General features: G+C 32.8%; 2 protein-coding genes across 6 annotated transcripts; both read right to left on the minus strand.

Moving 5' to 3' along the window:
- Positions 1 to 1277: 1277 nt before the first annotated feature.
- On the minus strand, positions 1278 to 10955 carry LOC108204686 (dammarenediol II synthase-like). 5 transcript variants are annotated; one of them, XM_064085815.1, is made up of 17 exons: positions 10680 to 10955; positions 9341 to 9673; positions 9017 to 9205; positions 8763 to 8852; positions 8466 to 8660; positions 8267 to 8351; positions 5183 to 5538; positions 4877 to 5110; positions 4662 to 4784; positions 4486 to 4584; positions 4316 to 4375; positions 4187 to 4233; positions 3970 to 4113; positions 3725 to 3902; positions 3438 to 3519; positions 3233 to 3315; positions 1278 to 1463 (listed from the first exon to the last, which is right to left on the minus strand). In XM_064085815.1, exons 2-17 carry the CDS (start codon positions 9539 to 9541, stop codon positions 1350 to 1352), a joined length of 2280 nt encoding a protein of 759 aa, XP_063941885.1. In that variant the 5' UTR covers positions 9542 to 9673; positions 10680 to 10955; the 3' UTR covers positions 1278 to 1349. The 5 variants fall into 5 exon arrangements, with proteins under 5 accessions (XP_063941885.1, XP_063941884.1, XP_063941883.1 ...); XM_064085814.1 differs by lacking the exon at positions 1278 to 1463 and adding an exon at positions 2840 to 3151; XM_064085813.1 differs by lacking the exon at positions 1278 to 1463 and adding an exon at positions 2840 to 3151 and having other exon boundaries at positions 4650 to 4784.
- Positions 10956 to 15671: 4716 nt separating this feature from the next.
- LOC108204685 (dammarenediol II synthase-like) lies at positions 15672 to 20540 on the minus strand. The gene is made up of 16 exons (XM_064085816.1): positions 20308 to 20540; positions 19938 to 20126; positions 19691 to 19780; positions 19392 to 19586; positions 19216 to 19300; positions 17999 to 18354; positions 17676 to 17909; positions 17462 to 17584; positions 17286 to 17384; positions 17112 to 17171; positions 16983 to 17029; positions 16766 to 16909; positions 16508 to 16685; positions 16213 to 16294; positions 15990 to 16072; positions 15672 to 15908 (listed from the first exon to the last, which is right to left on the minus strand). The coding sequence occupies exons 1-16, from the start codon at positions 20536 to 20538 to the stop codon at positions 15801 to 15803; spliced, it is 2304 nt and encodes a 767-aa protein (XP_063941886.1). The 5' UTR covers positions 20539 to 20540; the 3' UTR covers positions 15672 to 15800.
- Positions 20541 to 25121: the final 4581 nt, after the last annotated feature.

The raw sequence follows: 25121 nt of genomic DNA on the forward strand, positions 1-25121 counted from the left end.
TGTCGACGTCTAAAAGTGCTTTTAGCGTCGGTCTTGCTGACGGATGTGATTGCAAGAGGTAATAGAAAATGAGGTATCATGACGCCACATAAAATCCTGCAAGTTGCAACTATAAACAACCAACTCTCAGCATCTACACAGTAAATTTAAGCAGCCCTGCACCGTGACCCTCAGCTCTGGGGTTCAGATGCTCTCAAGTTCAACCCAGACAGATTTGCTAATGGCATCTCGGGAGCCTGTAAAATCCCCCAGGCATATACACCATTTGGCCTTGGCCCACGAACATGTCCTGGAATGAACCTGGGCATGATGGAACTCAAAAGTTATGTTTGCCTTGCTCCTGGCAAAATTCTCTTTCTCTCTCTCGCATAATTATTTACACGTCCCCAAGTTTGATGTTCTTCTGGAGCCCAAGTATGGAGTTAAAATCCTTGTGCGCTGGGTTGGTGTGATAATCTAGAATGTGGTCATTGACTTGAGTTATCAACTAATTTGAACACACAAAAAAAAAAACATACTTATTTTGAAACCGAGATAGCTAGTTTTCTTAGAATCCATACACATTTTGAATTGTTAAATTTAGTTTAAAAATATTGCAATATTAAATTGAAGAGTTAAATTACTATTGTTTTTGGAGATGAAGCTATTAGAACAAGCAAAAACTTTGATAAACAAAAACTAGAAGCATTATCCGACAGGAAGCAGCTAATTAGCATTGTTCGTGTAATCGTGTTATAAGTTGACAAACACACACATAAGGACTTCAAATTTCTTCCGTGTAATCAATTAACAGATTCACTGGTGGAAGGCAACTTGATTTCAGCTAAACAGCTGCAATATAAAGTAGAAAAATCCCAATAACGAAGATATACATACGTTCGAGCATTGTTGGCAATAAATAGCAGGGCAAGCTATTGCATTTGCTGTGTTAACGATGATATGAATTTGTTGATGCCCTGAATAGGGTGAGAGAGTGAAAAGAAATACATCAATTTTCTGTTCTCATGCTCTGCGGAGTGAATTAATGATCTCTTGAAAAAGCTGTGCCTTTCAGTACCAAGTCAACCGCCAAGTATATTAATTATTTAGTGTATCGTCATTACTGAATTTAAGCTGTGACATTTGGTCTCTACATGCTAAGGCACCAGCAAGAAGGTTTTGGATCAGCTACTAAGAAAAGTTAGGCAGTGATCTGTTGGAGAGTGGAGATGCTGAACTTGTGGATCAATGGTGAAAATAGCTGAAATTGATATTATGCCTAGCAGAAAACGAGAAGTTTACATCAATAGTTTCTAAACGGGGATAATTCACTTTGTGGAACTATCACACCGAACTTAAGCTCAATACATTCATTTTGACAACCAGACATGTTTACGGTATTCTGCTAAGGCCCATAGTGGAAATATGTTTCTATAATCTGCATAGTGTAGCATACAATTCTTCATGTAGACTCCAGTGATTTCCTGCAAATACACTTCCGATGGTGGGACTGAAACTACCAAAAACCAGAACATAACGGAAGATGACAGAGAACTTGATCTTACTGTTGAGGAAAATCTCCATTTTCCATTTGTGCATTAATCAACAACTTTGCTGCTTTATGCAACAGGGTTGGATATCTCTTGACCTGGTTTTTTAATAAAAGGAGATAAAGATATAATTGATTATCAGTTAAGTTTGTATTCCTGGATTATGATAATTAGCTTTAAAACCTAATACACAGATAGATATGATAATTAGCTTTAAAAACTGATACACAAATATGATATGGATTTGTTGATGGCCTGAAAATGGCGTGAGAGAATGAAAAGAAATATGGCAGTGTTTACTGGTTGTGAGGAGGCTATCCAACACATTCACAACTAGATCAATTTTTTATTCTCATGATCTGTGGAGTGAATTAATGATCTCTTTACAAAGAAATGATCTATGTTGACATCCAACCTAACCCAGCTAATTCTAATGCTTCAAATTAATACCAGCAAATTATTGCCTTCTAGGGATGGAGGTAGAAGAGATGGCCACATGGTCTAGGAGTGGACAGGATGAACCGATCGATGCTTCTGCTTATTATTACATCTTAATTATTTAAATAAAGATGTCATGTTCACAGTTCACTCTGTTGTGATCTTGCCCATTCATACTATTGTACAATATTCTATTTTGTGTTTAGATTATAGTAGAAAATTCAATTAACAACAATTAGTTTAACTCTTGAATTTCTGAGATCATAAAATGTTTATAAAAGCAATATGCAAATAATTATATGTGTGTACTCTGTGAAAACAGGTTCGTTAAATTCAAGAATGCACTGAGGTCCTACTACACTAGCGTCGATGTGTTTACTGTTGTTATTAAGGATTTAATCATTTTAACTGGGATACTACTCCTTCTGTCCCAAAATAAGTGTCACTTTTGACTTTTTATACGTAATTTGAGGCGCAAATAAAACATACTTCTACATATTATTTCTAAATTCTCTTTTTTTAATAAAATTTAACATCTATATTTTTATTCAGGAAAAGAAAATTTGAAAAATAATACGTAAAATCATGTTTTTTTGCATCTTAACTTATGTGCACAAAGTCAAAGTGACACTTATTTTGGGACAAAGGAAGTATGGAAGACATCAATGCTCCATTGATTGTGGGGTATATACTGTTCTTATATTGTTGATGACTTGATGCCAATTAATAAGATAGTGATACTGAAAAGATTCACGTTTTACATTTTAAGATATATTCAAGATCACAAGATATATACAGATGTGTTTGTAGTTGTGATTGTTTACTCTGTTATGTTAAACTGTTGTAATTTGAGTTATTTATTAGTATGATATATCAGTTAAAGACTTTGCTTATAAATTAAAGTACATATTTGTACTGGAGAAGCACAGACAGGACTGAGAGAGAAAGATCAATGGAAGATGCTGTACTCTTCTTAGCAGTTCCTAAACGGGGAAAGTTTACATCAATAGTTTCTAAACGGGGAGAATTCACTTTCTGGAACTATCAGACAGAACTTAAGCTCAATACATTCAATTTGACAACCAGACATGTTTACGGTATTCTGCTAAGGCCCATAGTGGAAATATGTTTCTATACTCTGCATAGTGTAGCATACAATTCTTCATGTAGACTCCAGTGATTTCCTGAAAATACACTTCCGATGGTGGGACTGAAACTACCAGAAACCAGAACAGAAGGGAAGACGATAGAGAACTTGATCTTACCTGCTGAGGAAAATCTCCATTTTCCATTTGTGCATTAATCAACAACTTTGCTGCTCTATGCAATGGGGTAGGATCTCTCTTAGCCTGGTTGTTTAATAAGAGTAGATAAAGATATTATGTCTGTATTCCTGAAATATGATAATTAGCTATAAAACCTAATACACAGATACAGTTCACTTCACACCACCCTTATAAATAATACTTTCCTGTCCACCATGTATGAGGCCTAGCATAGCCCAAGATGTTTGTACTAAATTTGTTCGATTATCCATCAGTGGAGTATATTTCTGTTAAAAGAGCATCAAGATCAGCAAGGAGAACTAGTAAGAGCTCGTCAAGATCTTCTTTCTGTGAAATAAATCTTAATATTCTATATATGTTGGTGTGAGTTTGTGATGATATTGTTTACGATGGCTGGAATTTTCAAAACACATGGCAAGATTTAAATCTGGATACAAGGTTTTTTAGTAATAACTTAATATGAGAAATTACCTCGCTAGGGCATGATTCAAGACTCTCTCCCCAACCACCCTCTTCATTCTGCTTTGAAAGGAAAAACTTAACTGCTATCCGTACTGCTTCACTGTTATGATATGTCTTCCCCACTGAGGCTAAGGCTGATAATGCGAAGAACGTGCCATACAAAAAACAAATGCCCCAGTAGCCATACCTGTGAAAGTATGTGTTGCATTGAGCTTGTTGTTTAGGTATATAGTTAATCCGAGAACAGTGCTCACCATGAACCATCAGGATATTGCTTTGCTTCAAGATACTGTACTGCTTTTGCCACAGAAACATCTATTTCTTTCTCTTTGTAACCTTTGTGCAGAGATTTAAATGCTACCAGAGCTTGGATTATAGAAGCCGTGCATTCAACATGCCTAAACCACCATATGCTCACATTTGTCAGTAGTTTATATGGAACAAAATGAGAAACTAGGATAATGATCTTACTCTTTTTCTACCACAATGTCCGCAAAAATCTCTGAAGGATTTAGCATCTGACAGTTGAATGACATGTTTAGTGTATTAATCTTAAGAGTAAGAGCTCATGTTTACTCCAAAGTTACGACAGAAGACTACCTGCAAGTATGGTTGTGCGACTGGTGGCTCCCAAACAGCAAAACCGCCACTGTCAGGACTCTGCAAAATGGAGTTTGATAAATGATTCAGTGATTAGTTTTAAGGCAATAAACTCAAGTATATTTTCTTAAATCATCCAAGTTTACAGGAATTGATAATTGGATTCATACTTGTAAAAACAGAAGGACATCAATGGCATCATGTAATCTTTCTACATCTGCCTTCTGTCCTGCAATTTCCTCTGGCATTTGGGAAAGTGATAGTAGGCACTGCATGATAGAAGGATCATATATTTTTTGCCAGAATTTTTATATAAGCATCATTATGATCTTACCAGGGGGTATACCTTCAGTGCTTCAGCAGTGCAGTCAGAGACCGCCCAGCCTTGATCTTGATCTGAGAAAGTCCATGATCCTTTAGTAAATTTGCGACACATACTTTCAAAATCTCCAGATGGATTTTCTTTAATCTAAAAGTTAAGTAACATGACAGAAATTCAACAATTACATACTTAGTGAGAAGAATGCATGCAGGACATAAAATTTGATGTATGGGGAGAACCTGCGATTCTTTAATATAGAAATGCGCCTTTTTAAGAGAATCTCCATATTCTTTAACCATGCCAGTTGCCATAATTGCTTGAGTTGCTAGAACGCAGTCCCACAGTTGACTCCCAAAGGTCGGCACCTTCATACCATCCTCGGCTAGCCATAAGTAGTCAGGAACTCTAGCAAGGTGATGTTTGAACTCATCACCATTAGGGCTCTCAGCCCACCAGCACATCATTTGTAAACTCTGCATCAAAAAATATAAATCTCCCAGCACTGAATTTTATATCCAAGACTCTCATGTTCATTATGAGCTAACCTTTTCTATGCAGCCAATGGTTATATATCTGCTCTCCTCTGCCCCATAGCGCATTAGTTCAATGGCTCTATTTAGACCTCTCTTTCGTATTTTGTTAAAAGGCCAACAGTTGATGATTGGTTCACCAAGGTAGTGAAGTCCGTCCCATAGCAGATCTTGTACAAAGTTATGAGGGTAGTACAGATCCTGCTTGCAACAGTTATGCCTCTGCTTGTTCCAGTCTATATCCTCATAAGGAATAGGGTGGATTTCTTGTCTTAATTCTAACACAAGGTCAGTGATTGTTCCATGGTATTTCTTCCCATACAAGTAGGACATAGGCATGTAAGTTGTACGGCAGTAGCACCACATTTTGGCTGCAATACAATAGCATCCACTTCAAGAGTGACAAACTGACAATCACTTTTTTTTATCATAATGTAGCAGCAAACAACCTCTGATTGTTAGTGTTATCTTACGTGAGATTTGTTATTTTTCATTACTATTATGAATGTTTTTATGTTACACAGGAGTCAGGCCACTCAACAGTTAAACAAAATAAGGGCACTAAAACAAATAAAACAAAATAAAGGCTTAGGCCTCCTTATATACAGGGCTCCAAATTTATATATATATATATATATATATATATATATATAGGGATAGGATCAAATAAAAACTTTTTTAAGTTACAAACTTACAAACTTTTTTTTATTCTCCTATCGTGTTAATCCTTAGTTATATAAAGTATCCATGTTGAATTTTTTTCAAAAAACATCACAATTTTTAAAAATAACGCATAAATAAATCGCGTTTTCAACACATTTATAACTGGGGTTCAACATCGGGTGTTGAACACTAATTATCATTGTGTTGAATATATCTAAAAATATGTTTAAACTATACATCTAGGGTTTGGGTAGGGTATAGAAACATAAATATTAGTTATATAACATGTTTACCTTAGTTTTTACATTTAAAAATTGGTTTATGTACTTCTCCACCACTATTTTAGTCAATGTTCAACAAAAAATGTTGAAAAAATGTTGAACTCAAGTTATATATGCGTTGAACAAAAAAAGTTTGTAAGTTTGTAAGTTTGTATCAGAACCCTCCCCTATATATATATATATATATATATATATATATATATATATATATATATATATATATATATATATATATATATATATATATATATATATATATATAGGGTTGCACTCCACACAGAACACTTTAAAAAGAGAACATCACAGAACACTATCATAACACCTTATTTTTCACAAAAAATGATTTGTTAAGATCATAATTACATAGTTAAACACCAATTAAACTCAATATATAAAATCTAAAATCCAAACTCATCCAAATTATTAATATGAAATATTATAGAATCCAGAATAGAATTCAGAGCAGAATCTAGAATGGAATCATATATGTATATTTTGCACGATTAATATTACATAGAATCATGTTATTTTTAATCCATATATATTGTTAAACATGGTAGATAATATTATTATTCATAATAAAAGTTTAATTAGCTTAAAATTAGAGTTTAATTCAAGTTGTAGATGAGATTCTATATTGGATTCTAAAGTGTTCTTCTTTGTTCTTCTTTTAAGAGTGTTCTTCTTTGAGCAATGCCCTATATATATATATATATGGCGTTGCTCAAAACAGAACACTCTTACAAGAAGAACAAAGAAGAACACTTTGGAATCGAACATAGAATCTCATCTAAAACTTAAATTAAATTCTAACTTTAAGCTAATTAACCATTTATTATGAATAATAATAGTATCTAGCATGTTTAACAACAATTATGGATTAAAAATAACATGATTCAATGTGATATTAATCATGTAAAAAATATATACATGATTCCATTATGGATTCTGTTTTGGATTCTATAATATTTCATATTAATAATTTGGATAGATTTGGATGTTAGATTTCATATATTAAATTTAGTTAGTGCTTAACTATGTAATTATAATCATAACAAATCATTTTTTATGAAAAGAAAAAGTGTTATGATAGTGTTCTGTGTTGTTCTTTTTTTAAAGTGTTCTGTGTGGAGTGCAACCCTATATATATATATATATATATATATATATATATATATATATATATATATATATATATATATATATATATATATGCCAACATTCCAGGGAGGGACTCCTTATATGGAGTTACATCATGCGCCACTATAAATCATCAATTTTATTATAAATTCTGTTATAGAATACATATAAAACGTGATTCTAATACAGAATACTATAAAATAAATCTATTTTAAGTAATTTAACACTTAAAATTTGATTAAAAAAAATATATTTTCGAAACTGATTCTACAACAGAATAATTCTGGATGATTAATATTCTGTTATAGAATCATGTTGAGATATTGCATAATTTTATATGATCTTTGGAATAAAAAAATTGTATAACTTCGTTTTCAGTTTAATAATCAAAATTTGTAGTTATATTTCATTAAAAATATAATAGAATATATATTATGTATATATTTATAATGGTGTGTTACGTAACTCCATATAAGAGGGTATGCTATGGAGTGCTACCATATATATATATATATATATATATATATATATATATATATATATATATATATATATATATAGACACACACATTAAATTTATATTTGTTTTCATGAAAAGAATTTATATAAAAAATGTTAAAAACAAAATTCTATAAAACATGAACATCAAATTAGTATTAAAAATATATACTAGATATACTTTAAATATGTATACTAGAACTACTTCAAAGATATTAATGAATGTTTGTGACATGTTATATGGTTGGTAATTATAAATTTATCGTCAAGACAATTGATATACAAAATGTTTTGTTTCCTAAAAATTTGATATATGAGAAACTAATATAGAAAAATGCTATACTTGATTCTAAATATAATTGCTACATGAACAATGCAAGTGGGAATTTGGAGGGAAAGAATTTTTTGGTTCTATTTTATCATCAAAATGTACCTTTTGATTTCATATTATAATTACATCTATTTTAATTTTAGGATTGGACTTGCTCTAATATGTACCAGCTATACATAAAATTACCGGGATGAAAAGGAAAAACTGAGGGAAACAGCCAGAACTCTGGGGGCAAGGGGTTGCATCCTTCCCATTCGTGTACACCAAGAACCTTACAAAACAAAATGCATCTTGATGAGGATTTTAATCTTACTAGCTATCTTAGTTTAATAGAAATGCCCATAATAAATCTTCCTCTTATAAATGGTCTTTGATCTACTTTTACCGAAAGATAGGTCTTCCCCCAAGAGGGTACAGAGGATGCACCACCATGATCTAGGATCCATTTCCGTGCTCTATCAACAGCACCACTACCGTCATTTGGTCCCTCTCCGAGCAACCTTAAAGCCACATAGCTAAGTGTGGTGCCAATCATAGTGCTGTCACCCTCAATATAGAAACCCCATCCACCATCGTTGTTCTGTTGAGGGCATCACTTGTTTATTTAGCTTATAAGAAAAAAATCATACGAGCTTATATATCCTCAGTATCCAATATGGTAATAGCTTCTAACTACTCTTACTTGGTGATTATAGATATAACGAATCATCTCCTTCCTGTGTTCGTGAGTTAGAACTGCATTAATAGCTCCACTGATGTACAAGGCAATAATCTGCAAATGTGTAATCTAATAACTGCTTTTTTGCTTATATTATAGTACTAGCTAACCAGTAAAATAATTTAAGAGTTTTATATCTTGCAGTGATATAATAGTAACTTCACAAATTCAGTATGCTCCATCAATTATCAAATACTAGGAAAAAACAGAACACTTACGAGGGGTGGTGTAAAAAACATAGGACCTGCATTTTCAGCTGGCCAGTGTCCATCATGTGCTTGGATAGCACGATTAAGGCGAATAGCTTTCTTCACCGCAATGGTTGCTGCTTCATACTCCACTTCTTCGTTTTCTCCGAGTCTGACTGGTGGTAGGCTCAAAAGATCAATCCCATTCTCCTTGATAAGCTAGGTATGATCGAGAAATGAAATCATCTTAAGCTCTTTGTAATATACTGACATATAAACTTATAATATATTATATACTGACATATTCTTTACTGGGACAGCAAAGTTTAACTAGATATAGTTTGAGTACATTACCTGCATCCTCATAAGCAGATCACCACAGGGGTGAACTCCTTTGGCGCAGTTAATTTTGAAGATTTGTCGGGCCTTTTCGACCTCTTCTCGCTCTTCTGCTGTTCCTGCATTAGGTTGGAACTCCCATATCTGTCTTCCAACAAAGTTGTTGGTGCTATACAAATATGGTTTTCCACCCTCTGCAATCTTAAGCTTCCACATCTTCAGTCTTATTTGTAGCGTGGGTAACCTTACGGAGTGCTATATATACAGTTCTTTTTGGTAAATTCCTGTATTTACACACATTTTTCCACCGCTAGAGCATTGGAGCCATGGTAGAGTTTGAAATTGTTCCTATATATTCAAGATGACATGATGAATACTTAATAGGTTTTGGAGCCTAATATAAAAGATGTTATTTTATTCATATTTAGACCATGTGTTAGGTGTCCGAGCATAATTTTTCGAAACCGATCTAATTCCGTTGATCCAAACGATTCAAACGGAAATTTTTAGTTTCGAATATTTTATATTTTAGTTTAAATATTAAAGTGTCGTCTATTATTGTAGTTGTTTTTCCATTTAAAAATAATTCTCCACTTTTATCTTCATCCTTATTTAAATCAAAACTGAACCGAACCAATCCGTTAATATTTTGGTAGGTAAAAGATAGTTTAACTAAAAAAAGAAAGTTTGAAAAATAAAAATTTTAAGTGCCCGATCAAAGTACATATAAAAGATTATATGTGTGCAAAAAGTCAAGTATCATATAAAAGATTGTAGCAGCAATTATAATAACAATATAACAGTGGTTAGTACAAAAACTTATATCGTGCAAAAAATATAAATAATTGATTTACATTATTATCGATCAAGTCACGCAAATCAGATATGCTACGCATATTAAGGATTGAATTTAAAATTGTTGAGGTAGTCATGCAAATTGGACACACTATAGATATTATGATTAACTAGTGTTGAGTGATTTTTTCTATTTTAATTTTTTGACAGAAGTGTTGAGTGATTTATATATATAGCACAATCAAAAAACCACCCACACATGCAAAAAGGAACCACGTAACTTGTTCAGTACTCATCCCCACATTTGCAATAGACTCGTATGTGTTTTTCACCGAAGCAAGGACAATTGTATATCGTGCAAGAATAAAGCTGTTAAGCACATAAAACAAGCACAACAATAATATAATATATGTACACATAATAAAATATACCGAGTGGTTAACTCGAGTGCTTTTGAAACAAAACGAGTCTTAAGATGAAGAGAATATTTTAATTCAAAAGCTCATTATAAAATGATTGTTTAAGACACAGATAATGAAGATAGAAGGAAACCACTTACATGATAAACACAAAAAATTTGCCGGAAAAATTTATCGAAGGTTCAACCGGATTTTGGCTTATGAATGAACTTGAGAAACAATTTGGGATGTCGGAAAGTAGTGGTGTGTGAATGAGTTAAGTGATACAAGGATTGGTTGGGTGGTACGAAGCCTTCGACGATTAAAACCTTATATATATAAATATATATATGAAGAATCAAAAGTTTTAAAGATAAAATAAATGAAGAGAGTACTTGAATAAATTTGAGAGAGTTTTTACTTCAAAAGCACAGTATATATTTGATTCTTGCTTGAAAAAAATGAATGGGAATGGGTGTATATTTATAAAGAAAGTCGGTGGTTAAATGAAATTCAAATTAAAGTGTAATTCAAAACAAAATCCAAATTAAAGTTAAACTTCTCCACCACTCTTATCCCTTTTTGCCGTAAAGCATAAAGTAGCTTTTTAAATTGTGAAAAAGCATCTTTTGACGAAAAAGCATCTAAGTACTTAAAAGCTCTAGAAGACAAGTTAAAAAGCATCTTTTGACGAAAAAGCATCTAAGTACTTAAAAACTCTAGAAGACGGACATGTTTATCGAGATAATGATAAAAATCTGTTATATTAAATTACACGATTTTTTGAACGAGTTAAATAAAATCTGTAAAAAAATATGATTAAAGTTAAAATATTAGTAAATGGTATCCTACAAATTTTGGTAATTTGTATTTAACTTTAACTAGGTCAAACGCTCAAACAAAGATCAGTCAACCGTTAGGAAAACACATCGAAACGAAAGTTCTTGACAAATTACGAAACTTTTACCATGCATGAAGAATTATATTTAAATGACCGAACTCAAATTTCAAGTCAATTTGACAAGCGAAAGTATTTTATTTGGAATTAAAATGATTAAACACAGAAACACGCACAACTACAATATAATACATGCACGCACAATAAAATATACCAAGTGTTAACTCGAGTAATTTTAAAACAAAGAGAGCTTTAAGATGTAGAGAATAATTTAGTACAAGAATCCTTTGTAAAATTGTCGGTTAAGATACAAATAATGAAGCTAAAAGAAAACCACTTACATGACAAACGCAAAAAGTTCATCGTAAAAATTTGTCGAAGATTCGACAGTATTTTTGATTATGAACGAAATTGAACAACCCTTCTGAAAAATTGAACAACCCTTCTGAAAACCGAAAAATATGGTGTGTAGGTGAGTTTGGTTATACAAAACTTGGTTGGGTGGTAAAAAGTATTGGTGATTAAAACCTTTTATATATATATAGAAGATTTTGAAGATGAAGTAGATGAAGGGAGTACTTGAATATATTTCAGATAAATTTTCTACTTCAAAATCAGATCATATATTTGGCTATTTGTTTGGAAATACTGAATTGGTATGGGTGTGTAATATTTGTAGAGAAAGTTGATGGTTAAATGAAATCCAAACTTGGCTACCACTCTGTCCTTTTTTCGCATCTATACTATATTATAATAAGCCAGTATATATATAATTTGTAGTCCAAAATTTTGGTTATATTTTTTGGTTTGATCATGTCCCCTTATAGCTAGAAGTCTGTAACACATGGAGTTCTCCTACCTTACATTATTAAACAGTATTATATATTTTAAATTACAAACACTTGTGATGTACTACAACACAAAAACTCAACCATTATTTTTTAAATATAATTTATAATTAGTTAAGAATATAAAAAGATAAACCTACTATCATTAATATATATTATTATTATTATATAATTATGGATAGATGTATAACTTATAAAGACAAGTCAGAAATCGTGTAAATCTTCCTAACTTTAATGTCTTCAACTTCAAAATAATATTCTTTTTTTATAAACTAAAAAATGAAAAATATAATTTATAATTAGTTAAAAAAAAAAATTAAAAAAAAAAAAGCATGGCCGGAGAAGAAGAAGAACGAAGGAAAAGTTCCAGATCTGCTCCCAAAACGAAGCTGATAAAAACTATAAGCTCATCGGAGATTCAGCTGGTGAGCTGCTTGCAGCTTAAAATTAGGCTGTTTGACGACGCCTTGCCCGAAGGATCCCTCGCCGTTCTGGCGTACTCAGACCCTACGGGAGGTGGACGAAGGCGTGGCCCTAAAGGACTGTGCTAACACCGCAGGGAAAGCATGTGCTAAAAAGTGATACCCGCCTCCATCTTGAAAACATCAAGGCTAAGAAACGACGTGAAGAAGAAGGAAAAGCTCACGAGGTTGTTAACCTCGAAGATCAACTCCAGGCCTTGGACACTAAGAGGCGCCTGCTCACCGCCAAGGTGCGACAACAGAGAGAGATTGCTCGCCTAGAGGCAGAGATAAAGAATGCCTCTCAAGAGTATCAGACCAAGGATGATGAAGAGGTCTCATATATGGAGGCCATCAACGAATAATGAGTATTCTACCAGAGCCGACTCGGCAGGATCGTATAGCTCTCGCCACCGTAAGAAAAAAGCAAAATATGATGAGGAAGAGGAAGAAGAAGCGGGATCCAAGCTCCAAGCAAGTTCCGAGCTCGCCAAGCTTAGAAAGGAGGTGGCTCAACTGAGAGACCACATCAAGTCAGGCTCAGGAAGTCTAGAAATCCCCATGGAAAGCCCTCTCTCAGTGGACATTGAAAACGCCAAACTCGATAGACATCTCAAAATATCATCTCTGGAACCGTTTGACGGATCTACGGACCCGTCAGACTTCATCAGCCAATTTGATGGGCGAATGGGCTTCTATTAACACTCCGAAACAGCTCGGTGCCACTTTCTCTGCACATGCCTAGCTCAAAGGCACAGCACTAGAATGAGAATGGTTCAATAATCTTCCGCCTCGCTTTATCGACTCTTGGAGCGTGCTGAAAAATAAAATACGCACCAGGTTCTCAAGCAACAAAAAAGGAGGTAAAATCACCGCCTCACTAATGACGGTGCGTCAGAGGTCCTCAAAGTCACTTAAAGATTTCTTAACTCGCTTCAGGAAAGAGGTAGCTGAGATTTCCAGCCTCATCGACGAGCTAGCCATCAACTACCTCGCCGCTGGGGTGGATAAATCTAGACACGGAACAATTTTGGAGGAATTTTTCGAAAAAAATCCCGAACTCTTCAAGCAGTCATGACGATATTCGAGTAGAGGCTCACAATTCAAGAGGTCGTTGGCAGTATCCAGATGTCTTCGCCTCAATCCAGGTGTTGGGACAGGCACTCCAGCTCCACTAACAAATGGGAAGCAAGAAAACCATAGAGCCAACACACTTCTCAAGGAAGCGAGGGACCGGAGACCCAACGCGCCAACTCGGCACCTCAGCTAACACAAGCCGCCTCAGCGGTCCAGAGATTCTTGGCTCCTTGGCCCCCAAGAGAAGACAAAAATTTTACTAAGCTCAACACCGACATCAATGAGATCCTGGTTATCTTGAAGGGGGATCCCAATTATCGACCTCCACAGCCGATGAACCCTAATAGACCACCTAATATGTTGTAATAGTAATTCAAGATAATTTTAATTCTACAATATTTTTTGTCCCCAACTATTGCTTACCGAGAATATTTTAAAAGTATATGTATTTTAATACGAAGGAATAATCACAGATTTTGAAAATGACTAGTCAATAATAACTTTTAACTTTCGATTAATTAATTAAATCAATGACATAATAGAGAGGATAACTTAGTGAATTTAAATTTAGGGTTTATCAAAAAACCAAAACAAATATAAATGATTTTATATCGAAGATATCTTTTGACCCTCATTAATAATATCCGGTTAATTATAAAATATAATATATATAAAAATAAAATCATAATATACATAATTATAAAATCATATCTATACTATACTATTAAAGCCGAAATATTAAAAGTTTGGTCGGTCGGTACCTGGGCCGAAATACGGGCATGTCTATATAACCAATTATTCTGGGCCTATCTATATAACCAATTATACTTTTTAATTTGGGCCAAAGTATGAGCCTATCTATATAATCAATTAATCCTTTTAAAACCGTAATATTAAAAGTTTGGTAGGTCGGTACTTGGGCCGAAACATTAAAAGTTTGGTCGGTCGGTACTTGTGTCAAAATATGTGCCTATCTATATAACCAATTATTGTGGACCTATCTATATAACCAATTATACTTTGTAATTTGGGCCAAAGTACGGGTCTATCTATATAACCAATTAATCTTTTTCAAACCGAAATATTAAAAGTTTGGTACGTCGGTACTTGGGCCAAAATATGGGCCTATCAATATAATCAATTATATTGGGCATATCTATATAACCAATTAGAAGGTTGATTGGGTAGTTTATATATGAGTTTATAGGCTTCCTTAAATTATAACATGTAAAAAGAAATATTTTAATATTCTCATTAAAATATACATGTTCGACCTAATTTTTAATTAGCCATTTGACGCACTTAACTATGAAGTATTTATCAATCAGTTAAATAAAATATTTATTTAACCACATTATTCTATCACAATTTTATTTTTAAGTAAATTTAAAATATATACGATAAAATAACAAATATGTTAACCGCTCGTGCATTGCACGGGTTATAAGCTAGTTGTAAACTAATAACACACAATCGAAAATATTGTATTGACATATCATAAGGATTTATTAGATTGTAATCGAAGTAATCACTAAATAATCATAATTAACATATAATAAGGATAAGAAGGTTAATTACAACAAAATTTTCCCTAATATCGATCATGCATCGTTTATTAATTTTCATAATAAACATTTTACATGATTCATTTAAGTTACTACTGTGGTCTTTCTGGATTCCAGAGTTTCAGCAAGACGAACAAGGACCTCAACCAAAATTACATGTTTTTGTTGGTTCAAAATAGTTGGAACCAGCTTACTAGATGACTTTATTGGAATTTTGTGATTAGTTAGAAAAGCTTCTGGATCAGCTACTGAGAAAAATTAGGCAGTGAAATGTTGGAGAATGGAGATGCTGAACTTGTGGATCAATGGTGAAAAGAGCTCAAATTGATATTATTCCGAGCAGAAAAAGAAAAGTTTACATCAATAGTTTCTAAACGGGGATTATTCCTTTTCTGGAACTATCACACAGAATTTAAGTGCAATACATTCATTTTCACAACCAGACATGTTTACGGTATTCTGCTAATGCCCATAATGGAAATATGTTTCTATACTCTGCATAGTGTAGCATACAGTTCTTCATGTAGACTCCAGTGATTTCCTGCGAATACACTTCCGATGGTGGGACTGAAACTACCAGAAACCAGAACATAAGGGAAGATGACATAGAACTTGATCTTACCTGCTGAGGAAAATCTCCATTCTCCATTTGTGCATTAATCAACAACTTTGCTGCTTTATGCAAGGGGGTTGGATCTCTCTTGGCCTGGTTGTTTAATAAAAGGAGATCAAGATATAATTGATCATCAGTTAAGTCTGTATTCCTGAAATATGATAATTAGCTATAAAACCTAATTCATAAATAGATTTCACTTAACACCATCCTTAATTATAAATAATACTTTCCTGTCCACCGCGTATGAGGCCAAGCATAGCCCAAGATGTTTGTACTAAATTTGTTCGATTATCCATCAGTGGTGTAAATTTCTGTTAAAAGAACATCAAGATCAGGAAGGACAACTGGTAAGAGCTCGTCAAGATTTTCTTTTTGTGCAATAAATCTTAATATTCTATATATGTTGGTGTGAGTTTGTGAAGATATTGTTTACGATGGCTGGAATTTTCAAAACACGTGGCAAGATTTAAATCCCCAACCACCCTCTTCATTCTGCTTTGAAATAACCTAAACTGAGAAATTACCTCGCTAGGGCATGATTCAAGACTCTCTCCCCAACCACCCTCTTCATTCTGCTTTGAAAGGAAAAACTTAACTGCTATCCGTACTGCTTCACTGTTATTATATGTCTTCCCAACTGAGGCTAAGGCTGATAATGCGAAATATGTGCCATACAAAAAACAAATGCCCCAGAAGCCATACCTGTGAAATTTTGTGCTGCATTGAGCGTGTTGTGCACTTCACACATTTAAGTATATAGTTAATCCGAGAACAGTACTCACCATGAACCATCAGGATATTGCTTTGCTTCAAGATACTGTACCGCTTTTGAAATAGAAACATCTATTTCTTTCTCTTTGTAACCTTTGTTCAAATATTTAAATGCTACCAGAGCTTGGATTATAGAAGCCGTGCATTCAACATGCCTAAACCACCATATGCTCACATTTGTCAGTAGGTTATATGGAAGAAAATGAGTAACTAGGATTATGATCTTACTCTCTTTCTACCACAATGTCCGCAAAAATCTCTGAAGGATTTAGCATCTGACGGTTGAATGACATGTTTAGTGTATTAATCTTAAGAGTAAGAGCTCATGTTTACTCCAAAGTTACGACAGAAGACTACCTGCAAGTATGGTTGTGGGACTGGAGGCTCCCAAACAGCAAAACCACCACTGTCAGGACTCTGCAAAATGAAGTTTGATAAATGATTCACTGATTAGTTCTAAGGCAATAAACTCAAGTATATTTTCTTAAATCATCTAAGTTAATTTACAGGAACTGATAATTGCATTCATACTTGTAAAAACAGAAGGACATCTATCGCATCATGTAATCTTTCTACATCTGCCTTCTGTCCTGCAATATCCTCTGGCATTTGGGAAAGTAATAGTAGGCACTGCATGATAGAAGGATCATATATATTTTTGCCAGAATTTTAAAATAAGCATCAACATGATCTTACAAGTGGTATACCTTCAGTGCTTCAGCAGTGCAGTCAGAGACCGTCCAGCCATGATCTTGATCTGAGAAAGTCCATGATCCTTTAGTGAATTTGCGACACATACTTTCAAAATCTCCAGATGGATTTTCTTTAATCTAAAAGTTCAGTTACACAGCACAAATTCAACAATTACATACTTATTATGAAGAATATATGCAGGACATAAAATTTGATGTGTGGGTAAACCTGTGATTCTTTTATAAAGAAATGCGCCTTTTTAAGAGAATCTCCATATTCTTCAACCATGCCAGTTGCCATAATTGCTTGAGTTGCAAGAACACAGTCCCACAGTTGACTCCCAAAGCTCTGCGTTTTCATACCATCCTCAGCTAGCCATAAGTAGTCAGGAACTCTAGCACGGTGATGTTTGAACTCATCACCATTAGGGCTCTCAGCCCACCAGCACATCATTTGTAAACTCTGCATCAAAAAATAAAAATATCACACAGTTCCCTATCCTGGTGCTAAATTTTATATTCAAGACTTCAATGTTCACTATGAGCTATAACCTTTTCTACGCAGCCACTGGTTATATATCTGCTCTCCTCTGCTGCATAGCGCATTAGTTCAACGGCTCTATCTAGACCTCTCTTTCGTATTTTGTTAAAAGGCCAACGGTTGATGATTGGTTCACCAAGGTAGTGAAGTCCATCCCATAGCAGATCCTGCACAAAGCTATGAGGGTAGTACAGATCCTGCTTGCAACAGTTATGCCTTTGCTTGTTCCAATCTATGTCCTCATAAGGAATAGGGTGGATTTCTTGTCTTAATTCTAACACAAGGTCAGTGATTGGTCCATGGTATTTCTTCCCATACAAGTAGGACATAGGCATGTAAGTTGTACGGCAGTAGCACCACATTTTGGCTGCAATACAATAGCATCCAGTTCAAGAGTGACAAATTGACAATCAATATTTTTATCATAATACAGTAGCAAACAACAACTTCTAGGTGTAAGTGTTATATTTTTTCAGTTATGTTCAATATGTTTATCATAATACAGTTGCAAACAACAACTTCTAGGTGTAAGTGTTATATTTTTTCTGTTATGTTCAATATTTTTTCTATATTTTTATCATAATACAGTAGCAAACAACAAGTTCTAGGTGTAAGTGTTATATTTTTTCAGTTATGTTCAATATTTTTATCATAAGACAGTAGCAAAAAACAACTTCTAGGTGTAAGTGTTATATTTTTTCAGTTATGATGAGAACCAGAAAGCCCCAAGCCTTCGTGTCCATATTATATTGTGAGAATATTGAGGGTGACGGAGAGTCGAACTTGATACCTCCGCCAAACCTCGCTCTGATACCATGTTGAGAAGCCGTTCATTTAAAACCCGAAGGTGTTAGAGGAAGGCCCCAATTGTATCTTATGTTATATTTCAACAATCTTGACATTGTTATTTTCATTACTATTGTCAATCTTTTTATGTTACAGGAGCGCTAGAAAACAATGTCCGGACGCCAGTGGGGAAGATGCAGTGGCAATAATGATGATGATACTTGATATTAGTTCAACAGTATTCCTGGCACCATCAAAAGGCCGTCCAAAAATTTTATGATTCAGTGTTAGTCTGTGAATAATAAATCTCCAGGTTCCTAGGAACCGCGTGAATAAATATAAAAAGTAACCTTAATGAGCAGAGCACATGTTGGCTGCAACCACAATTGAATCTCATTTAATATGTACGACATTTGGGGAATTAATACTGGCATAAAGATACCTGGATGAAAAGGAAAAGCTGTGGGGAACAGCCAGAACTCTGGGGGCAAGGGATTGCAACCTTCCCACTCGTATACACCAAGAACCTTCAAAAGCAAAATGTACTATCTTAGTTTACAATTTTGGATAACAGAATACAATCTTTGTTTTAATTAGATGATCTTTGATCTGTTTTACCGAAAGATAGGTTTTCCCCCAAGAGGGTATAGAGGATGCACCCCCATGATCTAGGATCCACTTTCGTGCTCTATCAACAGCACCACTACCGTCATTTGGTCCCTCTCCGAGCAACCTTATAGCCACATAGTTAAGCGCGGTGCCAATCATAGTGCTATGACCCTCAATGTAGAAACCCCATCCACCATCATTGTTCTGTTGAGGACATCACTTGTTTATTTAGCTTATAAGAAAAAATCATGTGAGCTTATATATCCTCTGTATCCAATATGGAGTTAATAACTTCTAATTACTCTTACTTGGTGATTATAGAGATAGCGAATCATCTCCTTCCTATGTTGGTGAGTTAGAACGGTATTAATAGCTCCACTGATGTACAAGGCAATAATCTGCAAATGTGTGATCTAATAACTGCTTTTGCTTATGTTATAGTACTAATTAGTTAAATAATTTAAGAGTTTTATATCTTGCAGTGATATAATATACAGTAACTTCATGAATTATTCAGTATGCCCCATCACTTACTAGACAAAAAAGAACACTTACGAGGGGTGGTGTAAAAAACATAGAACCTGCATTTTCAGCTGGCCAGTGTCCGTCGTGTGCTTGAATAGCCCTATTAAGGCGGATAGCTTTCTTCACCGCAATGGTAACTGCTTCATACTTCACTTCTTCGTTATCTCCGAGTCTGACTGGTGGTTGGCTCAGGAGATCAATTCCATTCTCCTTGATGAGCTAGGCATGATCGAGAAATGAAATCATCCAAATTCAGCTCTTTATGTTAAATTATCATTTACAAATTACAACAATTTACAAGTTACAACTGTTCAACCATGCCTGCATACTCATATACTTACTGACATATATTCTTTACTGGGACAGCAAAGTTTTACTAGATATATTTTGAGTACATTACCTGCATCCTCATAAGCAGATCACCACAGGCGGGAACTCCTTTGGCGCAGTTATTTTTGAAGATTTGCCGGGCCTTTTCGACCTCTTCTCGCTCTTCCGGTGTTCCTGCATTAGGTTGGAACTCCCATATCTGTCTTCCAACAAAGTTGTTGGTGCTATACAAATATGGTTTCCCACCCTCTGCAATCTTAAGCTTCCACATCCTCTGTTTAGTTTTAAATGTTGCTAACATTTTGGAAGTGAAGTAGTATATATAAGGCGGTTTGGATTATTTTAGAAAAAGCGACTTTTTCTTTAGTTTAAAGAAGTGGGTCGTTTGGATTATTTTAGACAAAGTGAAGTTTTTCATTAGTTTAAAAAAGTGTAGTAGAAATGAGAAGCAGGTTAAAAATGGTAAGTTATTGAACTGTAAATATAAAAACGGTGAAAACACAAAGGTTCTCAACTTTTTATAACTATTTCTGGATTGTTTAGACAAACAAGTTAAGAAAATGAAAACTACATTTAAGCCCAGCTCCTAGTAAAAGAACAGTCGAACAGGCACTTGGCTCCTTTTGGTTTGTAATATAAGGTTTATTGTACTGCTATAAGCTTGCTCAGATCATAAAATTCCGGTGTAACATGTAGGGATGATCTAATTTATTTTATTTTTATACAACGACTTAAGGCTGGAAAAATATGATAATATTGACAATCTGGACCAAATATAAGCCCAAAAAGAAAGAGTTAATAGTTATCCGTAAATAATTGAATTTTTCTGTATTTTTCTTCAAAAAATTTGAGATTTTCTTTTTCTTTTTAAATAGGGTTTTCTCCAAATATCCAAAGTTGTAAATATTTTTTTTAAAAAATACGGCGCAATCAATATACTTATATAAAGGAGAAACGAGGGGCGTGTAGGTGGCGTCTCTCACATCGCTCCGTTCTATTTTTATAATTTTCTGGAATTTTTGGATGAAAAATATCAAAAATTAAAATTACCTTTTTTAGTTTCGGGTATATTAAAAGCAAGTTTCAGAATCTGATTTTGTTTCAAATTATTTATGGAATATAGTAGCTTGAAAGTTTTAATCTGATTTTGTTTCAGATTATTTAAGTATGGGAAAGACAGATTATTTATGGAATATAATAGCTTGAAAATTTTAATCTGATTTTGTTCAGATTATTTAATTATGGGAAAGAGTGGCAAACAAGTCTCTCTGCACCTATAAATACCCGTATAGATCGTAAGGTTTTTAATCATCTAAACACAACCTTCTCTCTCAATACCACAAACCTACCTGATAGTTCTCTTACTCGATTTTAAAGGAGAAGCGAGGGGTGTGTGGGTGTCGCCTCTCACATCGCTCCGTTCTATTTTTCTAATTTTCTAAAATTTTTGGATGAAAATAATCAAAAATTAGATGTATCTTTCTCTTGCTCGATTTCTAACTCGGAGGTGTCGTTCTCCTGCAACGATAAGTGAATGTTGTTTATACAGTAAAGGTTGTTGCAAGCAAATATAGTTATAGACCGTTATATTGGAGGCGACAAATCCAAATATGGGGAAAGAATATAGTTTTGACATGATATTGATAGTTGATGTCAATAAATTAACTATTAGTGATGTATGTTTGTTGGTTATTCTTTTATAGTATTTGTTTTGTTCATCGAACATGTTTGTTGTTGTTAATTTTTATATTATTTACTCTGTATATATGAAAAAATTATTCATGCATTATCTGTTTGCTCCGTTCAAGCAATTTTTAAGAGGGTAGTTATATTTAAGTTAGATTTTTTGTGCACAATCAATCTAAAAAAATTGGAGGAAGATGACAATATAAGAACATTATTACTTTTCAAAAATAAAAAACAAATAAAATTAAGATTCGCCATGGTTTAAATTGTTAATTACGTGTATAAATTTATTTTCATTTTTCCACCATGAATTATAGTCCAATTTTGTAATTTTATATATTAGTATTGGTATTACATCAAGATTTTAATAATATAAATTTATTTTATCCTACAAATATTAACTTTGAAATATTAATATATTTTTCATAGACAGTCATAAAATTATTTTATTCTGCAAATATTAATATTGAATCATTAATATAATTTTTATAACCGCCGCAACGCGCGGCTTCTCAACTAGTTAATCATATATGCAACAATCAATTGTTACCGTTGTAACCCGAAAAGCAACCGACTTCCGACCCGCATGTCCTCTCGTATGCAATTTTACCATAATTTGAAAATGAAGTTTTTTTTGCAAAATCATTACGTTTTTTAACGATGATTACATTACTATAAAATAGTTTATGTCTAACACAAATTTATTATTCAACAAATTATGTATCATTTTTCTATAATTTATAAATGATAATTTATCATAAATATAATTTATATTAAAATTTTGTTAGCCCACATCCAACCCATGAAAATAAAATATTTATGATTTTAAATGGTATAAATAGAGTCGTAGGATATAAATTATATTAACTTGACAGCTTCCTTAAAGTAGATATTGTTATATAATTTAGCAAATTTAAAGAGTATGGCTCGTTGTAATCGCTTAGTTAGTCTTATTTTTCATAAATAAAGATTTATGTTTAAAGAAAATTATAGACTCTTTTATTTTCTGAAATATATTTTTATCGCATAATAAATATATATGTTATTATCACATTAAAAATATGAAACATTTTTCTAATATTTATATTCAAAAAATTTATAAAAATAATATTCCTTAGGAAAATTTAATTACTTAATGAACCTTAATTTTGACTGCAAAGCAGGCCCCACAAACTTACTTGCCTCTCTTCAATGCTTATCGAAAAGTCTACACAGGGTGACCAAAATTGGTTGGGTTCGAATTTACTAGTCAGCTAGAGAATAGACTTCTTTGGTGTCCAAGTTTCATCATTAAAAGGTTCCAACAACTCTGATACGTGTGAGAAGTGTTTTAAAAATCCCCGATTTAATCGATTAATCTCTTAGTTGGTCATCAATTCGATTTTTGAAATCCGATTAATTTTTATATATATTTGTTAATCAAAGTATATATGATAAATTATTAATATTAATATACCATATTATTACTTTAAATATGAATAATTATAAAGTTTATAAATATAGTAAATATGTTAGTTACTAAATAACTACTATAATACTAACTAAATATTGAATAATATTTTAATATTAAAATAAATCCGATTTTCACTCCGATTAATTCCCGATTTCTGATTAATCCCTGAATCGGTAGCTCCACCGGTTAGGTCCGATTCCGATTTCTATAACACTGCACAGGAGTAATAACTAACATTTTTTGACATAATAATAAGTAACAATAAATAATATTTATTATTCATAGTATATATAGGTCACCCCATCAATCACTACCCTTTCGAGTTATAAGGTTGATCCAGGATAAATAATATATTTTCTTATAAAAGAACAAGATACATATAAATTATAACTAATTAAATAATTTAAAAATACTATAGATACCATATATTAAAATTAAAAAAATATTTATAAATAGATGTATCAAAGACAAACTTGAAATCAAATAAAAAAATATATAAATAAGTATAAACTTTTTTAAAATTAATGTCTTCAACGAAGACAAACATGAAATTATCACATCAGGTCACTCATACAATATAAATAATATTATTATTTTTTAAATGAAGAAATAAAAAAATATTAAATTCATAATTTATAATGCATTAAGGAATTATAAAAGGATAAACTATTATCTATAACATATATTGATATTAGAAAAATACTTATAAATAAATGATAAAAATATACTAATATACTCTTAACAATCTTAGCCGCTAGTGTAAATTCGTCCATGTGCGTCTCATATTTGGGTTATTTTTTACGAAAAGCGAATAAGTCATTTAAATATTCAAATCCAGCCAAGATAAACTCCCAAACTATCAATTACAACCTAATTGTTAAAAAAAACGAGCTAAAAAATCGCTTAACACCTGGAATATAAATTCTTCAATATAAAAAGTATTACCATCATATCTTAAGTAATCCAACTTACATCAGTTGTAAACACCGTAGCATTATAATTGACCTTTGTATAAGTATCATCCGCCCAATATTCAGAACAATCAGTTATACCCTCTGTCCCTCTTATTTCTTTACAGTTTTTTTTTATGTTGGACACGCATTTTAAGCCTCTTACAAAACATACTTCCATAATTTATTTTGAGATTTTCTTTTTGTGTATAAAAATTCAAATAGCAAATTTTTATTCAAAAGAAAAAAGATTAAAAAATAAGTTACGGAACTATGTTTTCCAGTAGAATTACAATGTGTGTCAAACTCTCATCCCTCAACATAAACCACATGCGGGTTGCGGGACAGAGGGGGTATATAAACTTATACTGAAACAACAACTGCCCTCAAAACATGAACAATATATTATCGTAAAAGGTAAGCTCTTGCGATGTTCACCATTGTGCAATGTGTCATGTTTGATGCCAGTTTTGAAAATCACCCAAATATAAATCCTTCTTAGAAATGAACGAACCTATAACAAAACACACAAAAACATCAAGATACAAAACATCAACATTCAAAAAAAAATGGTAAAATCTTATAACAAAATACTCCACAAGAACTTATTCTAAAATGATCAGATTTTGATTTTTTTTTTAAAATAATAAATACGAAAGAGGACGGAAGAAAAAAGATATTTAATCAAAGAAGAGACGGAATCCTAACATTGAAATTCAACACTCAAAATATAAAATCTTTAATTAAAATACGTGTAAAGTATGAAGGTAACTCTAAAACAGACATATAACTACA

This window comes from Daucus carota, chromosome 1 (assembly GCF_001625215.2).
Source record: "Daucus carota subsp. sativus chromosome 1, DH1 v3.0, whole genome shotgun sequence".
Classification (NCBI taxonomy): Eukaryota; Viridiplantae; Streptophyta; class Magnoliopsida; order Apiales; family Apiaceae; genus Daucus; species Daucus carota.

Excerpts from the sequence above, each read along its gene's own strand:
- LOC108204685 (XM_064085816.1), bottom strand. The coding sequence starts at position 20,538 with ATGTTAGCAACATTTAAAACTAAACAGAGGATGTGGAAGCTTAAGATT. Across the intron at positions 18,355-19,215 it reads AGCTTTTCCTTTTCATCCAG|CCAAAATGTGGTGCTACTGC; the intron begins GTATCTTTATGC and ends ATTGTATTGCAG. Across the intron at positions 17,910-17,998 it reads CCAGTGGCTGCGTAGAAAAG|AGTTTACAAATGATGTGCTG; the intron begins GTTATAGCTCAT and ends TTTTTGATGCAG.
- LOC108204686 (XM_064085811.1), bottom strand. The coding sequence starts at position 9,541 with ATGTGGAAGCTTAAGATTGCAGAGGGTGGAAAACCATATTTGTATAGC. Across the intron at positions 8,661-8,762 it reads GTTATATCTATAATCACCAA|AACAACGATGGTGGATGGGG; the intron begins GTAAGAGTAGTT and ends TGCCCTCAACAG. Across the intron at positions 4,376-4,485 it reads ATGTCCTTCTGTTTTTACAA|AGTCCTGACAGTGGCGGTTT; the intron begins GTATGAATCCAA and ends TCCATTTTGCAG.